An 18,328-nucleotide genomic window follows, 5' to 3' on the forward strand; every position below is an offset into this window, starting at 1 on the left:
TCTAAAACAGTGAAACAATTTGTGTTAGGATAGTATAAACATGTAAAGCTTGTAGTTTGTCACTTCAGCCTAAATGCATCAATGGTTTTATTCACGTCACCTCATACTTCAGTTTCTCATCAAATCTTCTGACCAATCAAATGCTCTCTAGTGTCTGACATGCCCCGCACCCTTCAAGACCCTTCTCATTTGCTTTTCATTTGATGCACTTGAGCTTAAGCACTCTTACTGGCAGACCTGTGAGAAACGAAGCTCTATTGGCTGTTTTTTTTTAAAGGGGAGGAGCTACACTACGTCCCACCCTCTCCTTGTTTCAGTTGAGATTACGTCAAACATTGAATAAAAACCAAAGCACTTCATAGGACGTTTAAACCTTTTTTCGTACATCTTAAGATCTCATCGCTACTTTAGGTTTTAACCTGTAACATTGATGACATTTGAACTTGCTGTTTACTTTAATACTGATTGTAAGAAAGCATAACCAACAAGTCTTGACTAGTGATGACGTATTATCAACGCATTATAATTTAGAAGGGGGAAAAATAAATATTTACCAAATCAATGATTAGACCAATGTAAAAAAAGAGAACTTTATGTGAGGCTTTAGCAAACTGAATTTAAATGAATGAATGAAACTCACTGATGTATTGACTTTATGGCCGTCTGTGATTTTCAAAAAAGTGCCAAGTGCCTTGGTTACTCCATGAGCAAAATTAGCTTAGAGCACTTTTAAATGCGTATTAGTTTGTTTTCCCCGCCCCCTGTCTAAAACAGCAGTAATTAGTGATTTAAAATGTTTATGAGAGTCAAACCTGGAAGAATGTGAGTGAAATGACTCCATCAGCATCTGTGTCCAGACTCTTGAACGTCTCTGTAAAACACAGACCGAAATATCAGGACAAGCTCACTGAGCTCTGATTTTGAGACAATTTATTCTCTTAATGTCCTTGTACTGCTCAAAGCTGCATTCATTTGATCGAAACATATACAGTCTGTCCAGATTGTTGCAGGGACGCTCCGTTTACACTATTTATTTATTTATTTTTTCCATGTGTGACCTTAAATGACTGCTTCTGTGACTGCCTTTCTCATAACGTATGGCATTATTTGCTTTAATAATAAACATAATAGTTTTAATGACTCTTTCTTTTATCTTTGCCATGATGACAGCACATCATATTTGACTAGATATTCTTCAAGATGCTTTTATTCAGCTTAAAGTGACATTTAAAGGCTTGACTAGGGTAATTAGGGTAAAGTTAGGGTAATTAGGCAAGTCATTGTATAACAGTGGTTTGTTCTGTAGACAATTGAAACAAATATTGCTTAAGGGGCTTAATAATATTGACCTTAAAATGGTCTAAAAAAATGTAAAGCTGCTTTTATTCTAGCCGAATTAAAACAAATAAGACTTTCTCCGGAAGAAAAAATATTATAGGAAATACTGTGAAAAATTCTTTGCTGTTATTTCTGTTTGAAATGCTTGAAAAGGGGAAAGAAAGAAAGAAAAAAGTAAAAACACAGGAGCACTAATAGTATTACGCATCCCACATGACAAGATGACAAGCAGAGGAATAAACTCACTACAGTTTGACAAATATTGCAGCTGTTGGACAACATAATGGACTTTTTTTGAGGCTTTTTAGGTGAGAATGTAGTCGTTTAGATTGCAACTATGCAGTTTATTTATAAGGACGGTGCCTATTTTTAATAGTTATAATTTCGGTCATTAGCCTGTCATATTGAGCAGAGCAAAGACGGTTGACATTCCGCCACAAGATGGCGACAGAGACTGCATAATAAGTGCTTAGAGGAGAAAAACAGCGTAAATTACAGCTGATCAAATCATTATTAAACAGGTAAGTGACACTAAGCTGATCTCACTCTTTTGTATTTTGTAGCGCTGTACTATGCTGCATTTATACCATAGTGATCTGCTAGTGTCTGCTTTGGTTTGGCTTTTTCCGAGTTAATTATTTTAATCTCCTGATCCCAACAGAGAAATACTGGGGAATCTCTCTAGACTTACAGCATTTCATGCCGTTCAGCCTTAAAATCAGCTGTTTTGTCATCAATTTAGACATTACGCTAGAGAATCATTCAAACAATAGCTCCAGTGATGGTGGTGAATTAGTAACGGCTTCTGCTGTTCTGACGTCAGCTGCAGATGTGAATGAATGGCGGAAGAAAGTAGTTCCTCATACAAAAGGATTTTTAGACTCTCCGTGTTTGATTTTCTTTTTTATATACACGATTACACCACTGAACTGTTGTATAAACGCAATATCACGCTCGTAGCAGTGCAATATAGCTGTATATAGTCACGCCTGCCTCCGACCAGTGCAAATATACAGCTATATTGCACTCCTACCAGTGTGATATATATTTTGTATGTGTATATATATAAACCAACCAGCTATAAGGACAATCCCAACATGCAATGCAAACGTGAAGAAAAGCCTATAATATTATATAGCATAAATGATAGTATTTAAGACTTCAACACTGACTGAACATGGTCTCCAGTCGCACTAAACAGGACACAAAGTTGTCGAAATCCACAGAGAGATCCTCCTCAGTGTAGCGCAGGATGATCAGCTGGAATAAATGATTGTTCAGCTTAAATCCTGCAGAAAGACAAAAACAAAGTCAGGACAGAGAGAGTCCACACACACACACAAAACGCAGCAGATATCAGTGTGTGTCGCTGTACCTGCTGTTTCCAGAGCTTTCCTCATCTCATACGAGCTCATAGTGCCTGATTTATCCACATCGTGATCGCGGAAGATTTGCTAGAAACACACGAGCAGAAAGAGAAAGGAAAATCGGGTCAATTTAAAGCAAGCTGGAAGTCAAATTATTTTATTTTACTTTAATGGTGATGATTCAGTTTTTATTTGTCTGAAAACAAACATCTTCATTTATAGGACTGTACTGTTATATAGAGCAGAGGTGGGCAAACTCGGTCCCTGGAGGGCCGGTGTCCTGCAGAGTTCAGCTCCAACTCTGATTAAACACACCTGCTTATAGATTTCTAGTGATATTGAAGACACTGATTAGCATGTTCAGGTGTGTTTGATTGGTGTTGGAGCTAAACTGTGCAGGACACCGGCCCTCCAGGACTGAATTTGCCCACCCTTGATATAGAGGATGTGTGTGTGTGTATATATAGGATAGTTTACTGAGATATACAAGTAAATCTGTCCAGAAACATTTTTGTTATCTGTGTGCTTTTCCAGAGGTCGTGGCTGCTTAACTTTGATTTATTTAGTCACTCATATTAGTATTATTAAATATTCAATATTAGAGTTATTTAATAATAGGAATTTATTTTAGTACTTATATTATTTTAGAATTCCCTCTCCATAATTTATTTAAATTTATTTTCCTCTTCAAATTTGTATTTATTTACTTGATCAATTTTTCAATTTGTTATAGTTTATGATCTACTTTTGTAGTAATATAACCCCTGTCACAATATCCTTACGTTTCCAGCTTATAATTGATCGTATTATTTAAAAGCACATTGTATATTCACCCTGAACATTTGAAATGCCACATGTAAAAATTGTTTATTTATTATGTTGGCTATTAGATTGAAAGGTAATTTTTCTTTTTTTTTTTCCTTTACATTTTTCTTTATTATTATTATTATTATTATTATTATTATTATTATTATTACTACCAATACTATTTTTCTTTTCATATGGTTGTGTAATTATAAACAAAAATCACTAAATTAAACTGTATTGAATAAAAATGGGTTAAAAGCAATACAGAATTGTCATGCATTAGTTAAACTTTTGTTTTTGTTTTTTTAGTAACATGTAAATACTTAACATTTCAGGCTGGCAGGTCATAACATGGAAAACGTACATTAAAATAAGTAATGCTTTTAATAGGTGTAAATCTCAATGCTTTACTAACCCATCATAAACGCTACATACTATAACCATGCATATAAATATCCTCTCACCAGGTAGCGTTTAATCTTCTCCCACAATACATGAAACTCTACGAGTCCGAGTTTCCCACTGCCATCAGTCTGAATATATCAAGGACAATAATAGTAATGATATATAATAATAATAATAATAATAATAACAGCAAATCCAGCAGAAATAAAGTAAGAGAGACTGAAATTAATGTTAGATGTGAGACTTTCCATCATAACACAACACTGTCTGTCTGTCTATCTGTCTATCTATCTGTCTATCTATCTGTCTATCTATCTATCTATCTATCTATCTATCTATCTATCTATCTATCTATCTATCTATCTATCTATCTATCTATCTATCTATCTATCTATCTATCTATCTATCTATCTATCTATCTATCTATCTATCTATCTATCTATCTATCTATCTATCTATCTATCTATCTATCTATCTATCTTTGTGTTTTGTTATTAAAGGATACGTCCATGAGGTTGATCATACTCCGACACGACTCCTTACCAAAGCCGTCTGTCTTTAAATCTTTATCTGTGGATATAAACACAAAACAGACTCATTATTCATTTACTCTGCTTGAAATACACTCTTTTTACTAGGTGTAATGATAATCTCAGGTGTCCCTGTAATGTGTCTGTGATGTTTCAGCATGACATAGGTCATGGATCATAAATTACCACGCTGTAAAAGTCATTTTTTGAGTGGAAACAAAAATACTGTTTTCATGTGTCTCTTTAAATGCAAATGAGCAGGAGGAGCCATTACAGCTTGTGCTTTGGTTACACTTAGAAACAATGCTGTTTTCATGTGTCTCTTTAAATGCAAATGACCTGGCGGAGCCTTTACAGTGTATGCTTTGGTTACACTTAGAAACAATGTGGTTTTCATGCGTGTCTCTTTAAATGCAAATGAGCGGGAGGAGCCTCTAAACAGCTTGTGCCTCGGTGACTCTAGAAACAAAACTGCATTCTTGTGTGTCTCTTTAAATGCAAATGAGGAGGTGGAGACTTTACAGCTTGTGCCTCAGTTAATCTAGAAACAAAACTTTTCATGTTTGTCTCTTTAAATGCGAATAAGCAGGGGGAGCCTTTACAGTTTGTGCCTTGGTTACTCAAAAATAGCTTTTGTTTTTATGTGTGTCTCTTTAAATGGAAATGAGCTACTGGAGTCTTTACAGCTTGTTCCTAGGTTACTCTTGAAACAACAAACCAAACATCTGCATGTGTTTTAAAGTCTGTTGATGAACCTTAATTTGCATACTACCCATCGTATATAATATTCGAACATAGAATTAGCGTCCCAAATCACAGTATATTAAAATGAGTATTCCAAAGTTACCTCGATGGTCTACTATTTCTGGTAGTTAATTTAACCAGTAATATTACCCACAAACTATTTTGTTTGTGAACTTTGTATGTCTCACAGCTAAAACGCTCAATCTGTGCCATGTCATTGGCTCATATTGCATCGTTCACACCGCCTCATTTGCGTGAACTGTGCTGTAGCATAACTATTGTGTCTTTGCAAGCTTCAACTGCATCTGATGTAAACGCACTGTAACAATGTGCACTAATACAAAAAACATTGTATATATGGATGCAAACTTTATAAAGTCTTGTCACAGGGTTTCTGCACATATCATAATGTCAAATTTAAGACATTTTAAGACCATTAAGTATTAAACTTAAGACCTACATCACAATATCAAAAACGAGAGAAAATCCAAAATCACAAAATTAGTGGTAAAATATGTATTTAAATTGAACAGTACTGAAGACAGGTTATATACACCAGTAAACTACAGAATAAAGACATCTTAAGGCTGATTTATACTTTCACCTGGCGCTGCATCGCGGACATCCGCTGACTGTGCGCGCACCTCACGAAACGGATGAGGCTTTTATACTTGACTCATTTACCGTTGTGATATTTTTTTCATTTTTAAACTAATTATTTTTATCGTTTTACAAATTATTTTATTGATTTTTTTAAGGATTTTATAACCATTCAAGATTTTTTAAATTAAACTTTGATGCATCACTCGCTTTTGTTCATATCTCAGACAGTTCTACCTATTAAAGTTCTTTACAATTATGTTTTTATTATGGCAAGAATAAAAGCAAAAAAACCTTAAACTAAAAATACGGATGTTTTCTTTATTTCTATTTTGCCCACTCCACAATTCACACATTACTGTCTGGCTAGTTTCTGTCCTCTACTTATAAGCTAAAAAGGCAACAATGGTCCAACATTCCTGACCATTATCACCAATAAAGTCTAGAAATTGGGCATCAGTATACTGTAAACCGATAGGTTCAAATATTCATTTCCAGTTATCAAAGAAATAATTTGTTACTTAATTTTAGTTTGTAGCTATTAAATTGTTTTATCTTCAAAATGGTAACCTATACACATCAGTGTAAGACCTATAAATGGTGGAAAAACATACTCTGTAATATTAAAACCACCTGGGTCTCCACTTTAGCCATGGCATCTTTTTTTTTTGTTTTTTTATTTATTATTTTTTTTAACACTCTCATCCCTCAAGTTTTTTCGAACTTTTCCAAAACCGATCCTCTTTTCCCACTGCTGTTGCAATTTCTAGCCGAGAATTATTGATCATCTGGTTATCTCTGTGATGATCACGCATGGACGGATCATAAAGATGTCTGTACAGTCGTACCTATTTCAGACAAAATCTCTTCAAAGTGATTCATTCATTCATTTTCTCTTCTGCTTAGTCCCTTTATTAATCTGGGGTCGCCACAGCGGAATGAACCACCAACTTATCCAGCATATGTTATACGCAGCGGATGCCCTTCCAGCTGCAACTTATCACTGGGAAACAAAGTGATTCATATTCAACTCAAATAAAATGCGGTGCCGCGCGAACTGTTCACCCGAAAACGGTTCACTCCACCAGCGGAAATCATGTCGCGCGCACCAAAAGTGAACCTCTGCAAACACAGCGATGACATCACATTCGCTGCGCGCACAGAGTTTAATAACAGAGAGCTGATTGGCTATTGCATGTTGGCCTCATTTGTAGTCTTAATGCTGCAAATTACATTTGGACTAGTGAAATAAAGAACTACAACACCACGAAAACCAAGCAACAGCAACAAAAAATATTTAAATGAGCATTAGATGTAGCGTTACATGGACATCGGAAAAATGTTCAATTTAAAGGCCTAAAATTTCAATTATTTTATTTTATTTATTTTTTTTATTGTATTTATTTATTTATTATTTATTTATTTATTTATTTTTTAAATAATTTTATTTTATTATTTTTTTTTATTTTTTAATTTTTAGATTAAGACCCCGCAGAAACCCTATTGCAGTGTTTCCCAACCCTGTTCCTGAAGGCACACCAACAGTCCACATTTTCAACCTCTCCCTAATCAAACACACCTGAATCCTCTAATCATAACATCAGAAGAGACTCAAACACCTGAAGTTAATGGGTCAGAAAAGGGAGACATCCAAAATATGTACTGTTGCTGTGCCTCCAGGAACAGGGTTGGGAAACACTGCCCTATTGTCAGTTTAAACTCCTGATATACAGTTTCCTGAGTGACAAAGTGCACATACAAGACATTTCAGTATATTACATTTCAGAAAATCTTAAGTATTTGTTTTAAGCATTGATTTTAAAAGGTAACCCCTTTATATTAAGTCACAATGATTTTAACTAAGACTATAACCCAAATAAACTACTACTTAGCAGGTTATTAATAGCAAGCTAGAAGTTGGGCAGGATTGGGGATGTAGAATAATATCAAACTTCTATAACTACTAATGAACAGTCAATATCTTAATAATAGGCAGGTCATAAACCAGTAGTTAATAGCCTGAACTGTGACTCAAACTAAAGTGTCATCCTTTAAAATAAAAAAGGCTTTTGTGTAACATGCTTATATCTCACGTTTGGCAATGATTCTGTTCAGGATTGTCTGTAGCTCCGTCACACTGATCTCCATGTCCTAGAGAACACATTTATGCACAAGTGAATTACATATAATAATAATAATAATAATAATAATAATAATAATATTTATAATAATAATAATAATAATACATTTTATTTGTAATGCGCTTTTCTTAAACTCCTTAAACAAGGCAAAATACTAACAATACAAGGCAAGCAAAACAGCACAACAATAAAATGATGCAATAAAACAGTAAGAATATGAACCATAAGAGAATAAAACTTATCAAATTGATCATCCTAAGTTAAAGGCAATGCTAAAAAGGTGAGTCTTAAGAAGTTTCATAAAACAGTCCAGAGAGGCAGCATTCCTAATCCTGATGGGTAGTGCTTTCCACAGCTTAGGCGCACTGTATGACAAAGCCCTCCCACCCATGGTCTTGAGTTTACAGCGTGGCTGATGCAGGGTAAGTCCTGCTGCCGGACGAAGACTGTGGGCTGGGGTGGCGAGAGTCACCAGGTCACAGATGTAACATGGTGCCAACACCATGCACTGCTTTGAAGGTTAAACTCAATCCGGGATTTAATAGGAAGCCAGTGTAATTGTTGTAGCACAGGAGTAATATGGTGGCGTGATGATGTGTGTGTCAGAACCCGTGCAGCGAAATTTTGTATATACTGTAGTCTTCTGAGGGAACTTGTAGGTAAACCCCCAAAAAGTGAATTACAGAAATCGAGACTCGATGTGATAAAGGCATGGATAAGCCTCTCTGCATTAGGTCGTGAGAGAAATGGACTAATCCGTGCAATATTGCGGAGATGAAAGCAAGCAGTTTTTGTTAAGTGTTTGAAGTGGGAGTTAAAACTGAGCTGTGCATCAAAGAGCACCCCAAGGTTACGCACATGGGTAAAAGGAGACCGTTGAACATTATCAACCGAAAGTGTGACATCCTCATACTGGCTAACATTATTAGGAGTGCCCATTAGTAAGACCTCAGCTTTGGAACTGTTTAATTTAAGGTAGCTTTGATTCATCCAAGATTTAATTTCTAAAAGACAGGTAGATAAAACCGACGAAGCATTGTTAAGATCAGGGCGAGCACTAACATAGATTTGAGTGTCATCAGCATCGCAGTGGTACCCCAAGCCATATTTACTTATAATCTGATACAACTAAACAACAGTGGACCAAGGACAGAGCCCTGAGGAACACCCTGATGCAGTGGTACAGTCCGAGATCTATGAACATCTCGCTGACCGCTCTCAGTTTGTCTGCTTGGGTAAGAGACAATCCAGTTAATCACTGTACCAGACAAACCAATCCCCTTCCTGAGCCTGTCCAGCAGTATACTGTCACATATAGTGTCAAAAGCAGCAGTGAGATCTGACAAGACGACAATGCCACAGGCCCCAATATCCGCAGTTAGACGAAGGTCATTTATGACCCTAACTAGAGCAGTTTCGGTACTGTGACCTGCTCTGAAACCAGACTGAAACTTCTCAAATAGAGTGTTTGCATGAAGATGATTATGGAGTTGGCTCACCATCACATGTTCAAGGACTTCAAGGATATAAAACATGATTAATATATTGAGCATGTGCATTCGGAAGGCGTTTCTCTCACCGCTCCAGCCAGCTGTCTGAAGAGACTCTTAAAACCAGCGTCAATCTGACTCTCATCCAGACGTTGCTAGACAGAAAGAGGAAGAACGTTTATTATAGATCTGTATTAAATGTAAATATTGCAGTTTAAGTTTTTACTAACATGAATAAACAATGAACACAATCATTATAGTGTTTATTCACCTAAATACAGTCATTCCTTGTTAGTTCTAGTTAACTTAAAGTGCATTAACTACTGTAAACAAGCACTACTTTGATTTTATTCATGCATTAGTGAATGTTCAACTATGATTAATAAATGCTGTACATGTTTTATGGTCGTAATTAATGTTAGTAAACACATTAACTAGCATCACCCAATCGAATCTTATTGTAAAGTGACTCATTTAATCTTTTAATATATTCATGTTTATTTTTAAATATCTTTTTATATATAGATCTAGTTATTTATAGTTATATACGGTGCTTAATTTGTGAATTGCGAGGTCCCGGAACAGATCTGGTTAACGGATCCGGCATGTTACCTCAGGATGTAAAGGTGTCGCGCACGAGCGTAGCGTGGCATGTGGGTTATCGGGGGGGGTATCGCGGACTAAAGTGAGGAGGGTTGGGGAGTCGTGAAAAAAAGTGAAAGTGAACCGCGGGTGGGGAGGAGGACGGTCGGTAAAATGAGGTGCTGGATCCGGCGTGTTCCGGCTAAAATTAAGGCCTGGTTATACAGCAGCGAAAATCTAGCTTTATCTATAGTGAATGCAGTAGTGTATAATGCGTAACAGTAATCTTTAACTGAGACTGTCACAACATAATGAAATCGCTGATCTATATTTTAGCAAATAAAAAAAAAAATATATATATATATATATATAAATAACATATGTACAGTTAAAGTAAAAAAAATAGTTTTTTTATATTTCCCAAATGATGTTTAACAGAGCAAGGAATTTTCCCACAATATTTCCTATAATATGTTTTCTTCTGGAGAAAGCCTATTATTATTTCGGCTAGAATAAAAGCTTTAAAGTTTTAATTTATTAAATCTATTTTAAGGTCAATATTATTAGCCCCCTTAAGCAACATTTGTTTTGGATTGTTTACAGAACAAACCACTGTTATACAATGACTTCCCTAATTACCGTAATTTACCTAGTTATTCATTAAAGTCACTTTAAGATGAATTCTAGTAAGTCAAATATTATACACTCATCATGTCAAAGATAAAAGAAATCAGTTCTTAGAAATTTATAAAAGCTATTGTGTTGGAAAAAATATGCAGGTGGGCTAATAATTCTGACTTCATCTGTATATCTTTAAAATATAGAAATTTCTTCTCACCTCCTCAGGAATTTCAGCTGTGACTTTATCATCCATTTCTCTGAAAGGCATAAAGACGGTTACATTCATTCATATTCATATTTATATTTATATTTATATATATATATATATATATATACATACACATACACAGTTCTGTCAGGTTCTTGAATTTGATTCTGCAATGATTGTACAGCATCTTTACCCTTGTGTATTACTTCATGCACATACAGCGACAAGCAGAGGACATCCTACAGTTTGACAAATATTACAGCTGCTGGACAACATAATGTACATAATGACCAACACATTATCAAAGTTTAACTTTTTCAGCATTGATTCAATCTCTATAAAAGTACAATTCAATTAACCAATCAGAACTGGCAGCAGTATCCATTCTAATTATGGCTACATCAGTATAGTGTGTGTGTGTGTGTGTGTGTGTGTGTGTGTGTGTGTGTGTGTGTGTGTGTAATGCACAAGAAAATGGCCTTTTGCTTATTCACCCAACCCCTGAGAGAACAATATAAAATGAAAGCAAAAGATCCCACAATATACAGTTGAAGTCAGAATTATTAGTGCTCCTGAATTATTAGCCCTCCTGTATGTTATTACATTTCTAATCATAATAGTTTTAATAACTCATTTCTAATAACTGATTTATTTTATCTTTGTCTTGATGACAGTAAATAATATTAGACTAGATATTTTTCAAGACACTTCTATACAGCTTAAAGTAACTTTAAAGGCTTAACTAGGTTAATTAGGTTAACTAGTAGGTTAGGGTAATTAGGCAAGTCAGTGTATAACAGTGGTTTGTTCTGGAGACGATTGAAAACAAATATTTCTTAAGGGGGCTAATAATATTGACCTTAAAATGGGCTTAAAAAAAATAAAAACTGCTTTTATTCTAGCCGAAATAAAACCAAGACTTTCTCCAGTTGAAAATGATTATAGGAAATACTGTGAGAAAATCCTTGCTCTGTTAAACATCATTTGGGAAATATTTAAAAAAGAAAATTCACAGGAGGGCGAATCTAATTCTGACTTCAGCTGTAGGCCTCGTGACCCCAGACTTACTCTGAGTTGGCGGGTTTCTCTGAGAAAACTCTGAGCACGAAATCGGCCTCTTTGTTTGGCTCGAAGGTGGACGGGACGATGATGTACTCGCCCGCGGGCAGCCGGAAACGAGAGCTCACCTCCCGCAGGTTAATGAAAAGCTCAGATCGAGCGCTGGATGCGTGAGTGAGGAAGAAATCCCGCTTCAGATGAACACCAGACTGACCCAGAAACTGAAAGAGAGCGCAAAAAGTAGAGTACAGGGTGAGGGGGGGGGTGTCCTTTTATAGAAACAGTACACTTTTTTAGGGGGGGCGGGGGGTGTGGGAATCGACTGATTTTATAGATGCCCTAAAAGTTAAACTGTTGAGTTTTAGCATTTTTCAATCCATTTAGCTGATATCTGGTTTTGGCGGGAGCACTTTTAGCTTAGCTTAGCATAAATAATTGAATCGGATTAGACCATTAGCATCTCGTTTAAAAAAATATATATAAAAAAAATAAAAAGTTTTGATAATTTTACTATTTTAAAGCATTAAGACCATTGGAAAACGGAAAAGTTGCTATTTTCTATGCTCATACTGTATATAGCTAGGAACTAGAGGTCTCCACAGGACAATTTTTATTTATTTATTTAGTTTTATGTCCTGCTCCCACCAGGTTTTCTCCTGCACTCGACTGCTCCCACTGCCCACTTAGAATAAATTTCTACCCGACCCGACCAATCCAGCTGAATTTAGTTTCCAAAACAGAGAGATAACGGATAAAACAGTAGGTTTTGCAAGAATTGTAGGCTAAATGTCAGTTTTATTTGCCCCTTTGTGTTGAGACATGAGTGCCGCCTTAAACCTGAGGTTCCAGTCTTCTGAACATTAGCATGTTACTTAAAATGAAACCATTCAGATGGCGCTCTCTGGTGCAGTAGAAATATGAATATTGAGTCATAGATGGGTGCCACGGACAGCTGCCGACTTGCAGCATCAGTGTGCGTACGCTGATGTTTAAAATTCTAAAATGTATGGTGCTACGTGGCGCGACGCAGCCGGTGTGACCCCCTTGACTGCTAAAGGGTAAAACCTTTAGGTATTATCACATCGCGGAAAGGGTATCATTAATGCATAAACACTCCCATGCATCAGACTTGCCTGATGTTGGTTTACTAACAGTAAACTAACCATTTTCTGATGCAAGCTGAAGGACGGCACATCTTCACTTTGCTCTGCCATGGTACAGCCTGCTCTGAGGACCGTTTTGCAGATGATTTGCTCACAGACTGTGCGAATAAAATAAATGTGCAGAAAACACTGGTTATGCGTTCAGCATGTGTAACAGGCGTGAGCACTGGCTGTACTGGTGTTCAATAAGTATGAGGAAATCTCAGATATGCTATTTTGAAATAGCGTTGAGACTCGGCAGCGCTATATTGTTAGCCTGCTTGCTCCAGTTCAAATTACACGAGTTACCGACCGCTACTGCGTTTTTATTTGGAAATTTATTCCCGCGCCGCAAGAAATCTGGTCGAATCATGCGGCTCCCGCGGTACAGCAGTGGAAATGCAGACCTCTGCTAGAAACTTTATCCTCATTCTGCCGTAATAATCGAGGTATTTTGTTGCTGTAACAGAAGCTGGCACAATGATATTCCGCTACATTAGACCTAAAAAAAAGTCAGAAAATAGCAACATTTCTTCTTCTGTTGCTCTTAGTACTTGATTTCTTGTGAATAGTTATCCAAATTCTTTCATCATTTTTAAGTGAGATGCTAATGGTCTAATCTGATTCAATGATCTATGCTAAGCTAAGCTAAAAGGGCTACAGAGTTCACCTGAATATATTAAAAAGTGGTCACTGTTTAACTCTGGAGAGTTGTAAAATGAGACCATTTCCAAAAAAAAGTGGAGTATTCCTTTAAAACGTTGCTTAGTTATTGCTGAACCTTTTAATAAGCTATTACTGGGGTAACTGTGTGGTTGTTAGGGTATTTCTAGGGCATTGGTAACTGGTTGCTAAAGTGTTTTGAACATCTTGTTATAGTTTTGCGGTTTCTAGGGGGTTGCTAAGATGTTATATTTAATTTGTTTGTTCTTGTTGTGGTTGCTGGGTGGTTTCTAGGGCGTTACTTGAGAGTTCCGTGTTAGGATGTTGCTTTATGGGTAATAAGGTGTTTTGAATTGTTGGAGGTACTGTTGCTAGGGTGTTCTGTGTGGTTGCTAGGGCATTATTAGGGTGTTGTGCTACAATTTTATGGTGTTTTGAATGGGTTAACACTTATACATTGCTGCTAGGGTGTTCTGTGTGGTTGCTAGGGCATTATTAGGGTGTTGTGCTACAATGTTATGGTGTTTTGAATGGGTTAACACTTATACATTGCTGCTAGGGTGTTCTGTGTGGCTTCTAGGGCATTATTAGGGTGTTGTGCTACAATGTTATGGTGTTTTGAATGGGTTAACACATTTATACATTGCTGCTAGGGTGTTCTGTGTGGCTTCTAGGGCATTATTAGGGTGTTGTGCTACAATGTTATGGTGTTTTGAATGGGTTAAAACATTTATACATTGCTGCTAGGGTGTTCTGTGTGGTTAATAGGGCATCATTAGGGTGTTGTGCTACAATGTTATGGTGTTTTGAATAGGTTAACACATTTATACATTGCTGCTAGGGTGTTCTGTGTGGTTTCTATGGCATTACTTGGCTGTTGTGTTACAATGTTATGTTGTTTTGAACAGTTTAAAAACAATTATACATTGTTGCTAGGGTGTTCTGTGTGGTTTCTGGGTGATTACTTGAGAGCTTTGTGTTAGGATGATGCCTTATGTAGTAAGGTGTTTTGAATAGTAAAGAGATATTATTGCTAGGGTGTTCTGTGTGGTTTCTAGGGCATTATTTGGGTGCTGTGCTACAATGTTATGGTGTTTTGAATGGGTTAAAACATTTATACATTGCTGCTGTGGGGGGTTTCTTGGGCATTCCTTGAGTGTTCTGTGTTGGGATGTTGTTTTACGGTGGGTAGCAAGAGGTTTTGAATAGTTTGAGATTGTTGCTAGGGTGTTTTGCTAGGGTGTTCTGTGTGGTTGCTGGGTGGTTTATAGGGCAACAATTGGGTGTTGTGCTACAATGTTATAGTGTTTTGAACAGTTTAAAAACATGTATACATTGCTGCGAGGGTGTTCTGTGTGGTTTCTGGGTGCTTTATAGGGCATTACTTGGGTGTTGTTACAATGTTGTGATGTTTTAGAGTTTTTAAAATGCATACATTGTTGCTAGGTGGTTTCTATCTAGGGTGTCACTTAGGTGTTAGATGTTAGGGTGTTGCTCTATGGGTAGTACGATCTGTTTTTTTTTTTTTTGGCTGTTTAAAAGACATTTATATATAGTTGCTAGGGTGCTATGTGTGACTGCTATGTGGTTTCCTAGGACATACATGATTGCTAAGGTGTTTTGAATGGTTATTAGTAAATTTTTATAAACGTGGTTTTATAAACATTGTGTGTCATACATATGGTTGCTATGTGGTTGTGTTGTATTCTGTATTGCAATTAGTGAAATTTTATAGACAAATATTTATTATTAACCCACTCATTTTCTAAAATCGAATTCATTTCACATTTTATAAGCCATTGCTAACACAACTTTTCTTATTTATTTCTCTGAAGCTGTTCAGGAACAATCTATTGTATGGATAGCTGTGTATTTATAAATGATAATTGTCTTGAATTGATTTAAAAGGCCATGGTCAGCTGTCCTCACCTCTCTTGGCACCTGAAAAAAAATGTTGAAAATCAGAAAATGTGCAACTGAACTAAAATACCTAATTTGAACACACTTTTAGACGGTAAAACCGAAGCGACGCGCTCTCTGACCTCATAAATGGCGAATCCGATGGTCTCCATGTCCTGCCCTTCTCTCCTCTTCTTCCTGCGGTCCTTCTGCATCAGCGCCACCAGGAAGCTGCACTCTGATTGGCCGGGAGAATCCGGGTGTTTCAGAGCCACCTTGAACTGCGGGTTGATCCAGAATGTTGCTGTGGGAAGAGAAGATTTTGAACCAACTATGATAACTTCTGCTACTGAGGAGCTCGTGAATGTGAAAAGGGTCCATAGTGTGGTAAAATCTTCAGCGTTTAATTGCAATACCTGGATAGTTCCTGCAGCCGCCGGCAGTGCTTCCTCTCCTCCATTCACCGTTATAGTTGGCGGTGCTCCACTTCTTCACCTGACTGGCCTGCAGAGCGTCCGCCGTCAGGTTGCAGATTTCTAAACGGGTGAACTCGCGCAGAAAGTCACTGAACGACATCCTGATGGAGAGACACCAACAACAGATGATGCAACTTGAGAAGTGCAGTCAGACATGATGAGTTATACTGAAATCATTTTACAGTGTTATTTTATTTAATAATTTAAATAAAGTTATTCTGTTCATCAAGGCGGCATTTATTAAATGTAAAAAAAACATTAAATTGTTAAATATTTATTAAATAGTTATTTATTTCTTATTGTGTGTAGTTTCAAATTAAATTATTACTCCAGTCATTATTGATTTTATTACAATAATAATAATAATAATAATAATAATAATAATAATAATAATAATAATAAATTTAGAGTGATTTTGAAGGATCACGTGACTCTGAAGACTGGAGTAATGAAGCTGCAAATTCATCATTAAAATCACTGGAATAAATGATTAAATTAAATTATAAACTAGTTTTGAACAGTTATTTTGTAGTGCGATACCATTTCACAGTTTGTACTGTATTTTTGATTTAATGCAGCCTCAGTGAGCCGGATAAGATTATTTTAAAAACCTTTAAAAATCCTACTGACCCCAAACTTTTGACCGGTAATGTAAATTGTTTATTCATACAGATTTTATCAGATCAATTATACAGTGAAGACTGTACAGTGTTAATTTACATTGATTATTGCATTTCTCAACCTCAATGCTGTTACATTCCACCAAAAACTACGAAGCGCTGTTTATTGTATTTATTTATTTTTGTTCTGTTGCTTTCGTCTGTGCTTGATTTTGTTTGGTATATTTTTGATAAATTTGTATATTTGGTGCAGATGCAGTCCACTAAAATTATAAATACTTTCCAAATAGAGTTACTCAAGTCATCTTGTGACATTATATAAAAATTGCAGACAAAACAAAATATCAAAATGTCCGTTTTTTCCAATGTCGTGCAGCCTTACTGTGGGCTATTGTTTTTATTAGATTTAAAATTGTTGTTTTAAGTAATTTTATTCCATCATGGAATGTTAATGGCTCTTTATATGCAAGTAACATAGTAGTTACAGTATTAAATATCGAATTTAATTATTAAATATTGAATTGTTTGGCGTCAGGTGTTATTTTTGCTAGCTCACATTGTTATTCTGAAAGTGAATAGTTAATCCAGTCAAATTAATCCGCTGAGAATTAGTTTGTTTTTGTGATCTTCAATCAAAGTCTGAACATTTGATTCTAACCAGTGAATCCAGCTCGTGTAATCAATATTGTGAAGCACTAGCTTTGTTTCCATCCACCTATTTTTATGCTCATTTAAGGTATGCACAGTAAAAAAAAAAATCTTAATGTAAAACTGCACACAAATTTAGAAAATTTAATATTCAATTTTAGTTGGAAGCACATCAACATACTGAAGTAAAAGTCTCAGCAACTTCCGGTTTATGAGGATGAGTAAAAAAATCCATTGAAAAAAAAAAAACATCCACAGAACACCTTGACAATATCTGAGCTCACCAGAACTCTCCGTCCTCACTGCGGTTCTGTAATCGGCCCCTGACGGAGCGGTCCACATTGTCCCATTCGCGAGAGCTGAAAACACGCATCAGAAACATCACCAGGACAGTAAAACACAGTGTGAACAGTAAAACAGAAGTTTTACTGGTGTAAATGAACACTCACTTGTCACTCCAGGCTCCAGTCCACTCCACTTCCCCCCACGGGTTCCTGATGCGCACCAGTTTGGTCATGTTCCCCCTGTAGACCACCTGATCACACACATTTACATCTTAATTACAGTACATCTTTAAAATTAACTATTTTCTAATACAGCAAGCACTTATCAGCCCTCCTGTTGACTTACAGGACAAATATAACCTATAACCATTTTAACAGCACCTAAATAGTTTTTGTTCGTTTTATTTATTTATTTATTTTTAATCTTGAAATGTTGTTATTTTTTTCTAAAAACTCCAACATCATCAGGCATGTGATCAGCCGGGGACAAACAGGTAGACGAGACATCGCCACCCTTTGAAAAATAAATAAATAAATAAATAAATAAAATTAATCTATTACAATTTATTTATTTATTTATTTATTCATATATATATATATATATAAATGGTTTCCGCTACATTCATTCTTCCATGGCGGGGGGCCACGCCAAAATTCATCCCGCCACGGCTACATTACAGCTTTTCATTAAAAACATATTTTTT

At 36.0% G+C, this 18,328-nt stretch overlaps 1 protein-coding gene across 3 annotated transcripts in view; it reads right to left on the reverse strand.

Annotated features, from left to right (window-relative positions):
• capn1 (calpain 1) overlaps positions 1-18,328 on the reverse strand; it is a 61,185-nt gene that overhangs the window by 920 nt on the left and 41,937 nt on the right. For 2 of the 3 annotated variants that reach the window (XM_056460955.1, XM_056460954.1), the window contains exons 8-21: positions 17,790-17,875; positions 17,625-17,699; positions 16,013-16,173; positions 15,740-15,900; positions 15,627-15,638; positions 11,902-12,113; positions 10,843-10,882; positions 9,512-9,577; positions 7,885-7,942; positions 4,423-4,487; positions 3,977-4,045; positions 2,714-2,792; positions 2,511-2,627; positions 813-871 (exon numbers count right to left, since the gene is read on the reverse strand). In XM_056460955.1, the coding sequence (XP_056316930.1) occupies positions 813-871; positions 2,511-2,627; positions 2,714-2,792; positions 3,977-4,045; positions 4,423-4,487; positions 7,885-7,942; positions 9,512-9,577; positions 10,843-10,882; positions 11,902-12,113; positions 15,627-15,638; positions 15,740-15,900; positions 16,013-16,173; positions 17,625-17,699; positions 17,790-17,875 (1,260 nt within the window). The remainder of the gene's footprint in view (positions 1-812; positions 872-2,510; positions 2,628-2,713; positions 2,793-3,976; positions 4,046-4,422; positions 4,488-7,884; positions 7,943-9,511; positions 9,578-10,842; positions 10,883-11,901; positions 12,114-15,626; positions 15,639-15,739; positions 15,901-16,012; positions 16,174-17,624; positions 17,700-17,789; positions 17,876-18,328) is intronic. The other variant, XM_056460956.1, reaches the window with a different exon arrangement.

Source organism: Danio aesculapii, chromosome 7, assembly GCF_903798145.1.
Source record: "Danio aesculapii chromosome 7, fDanAes4.1, whole genome shotgun sequence".
Lineage (NCBI taxonomy): Eukaryota > Metazoa > Chordata > Actinopteri > Cypriniformes > Danionidae > Danio > Danio aesculapii.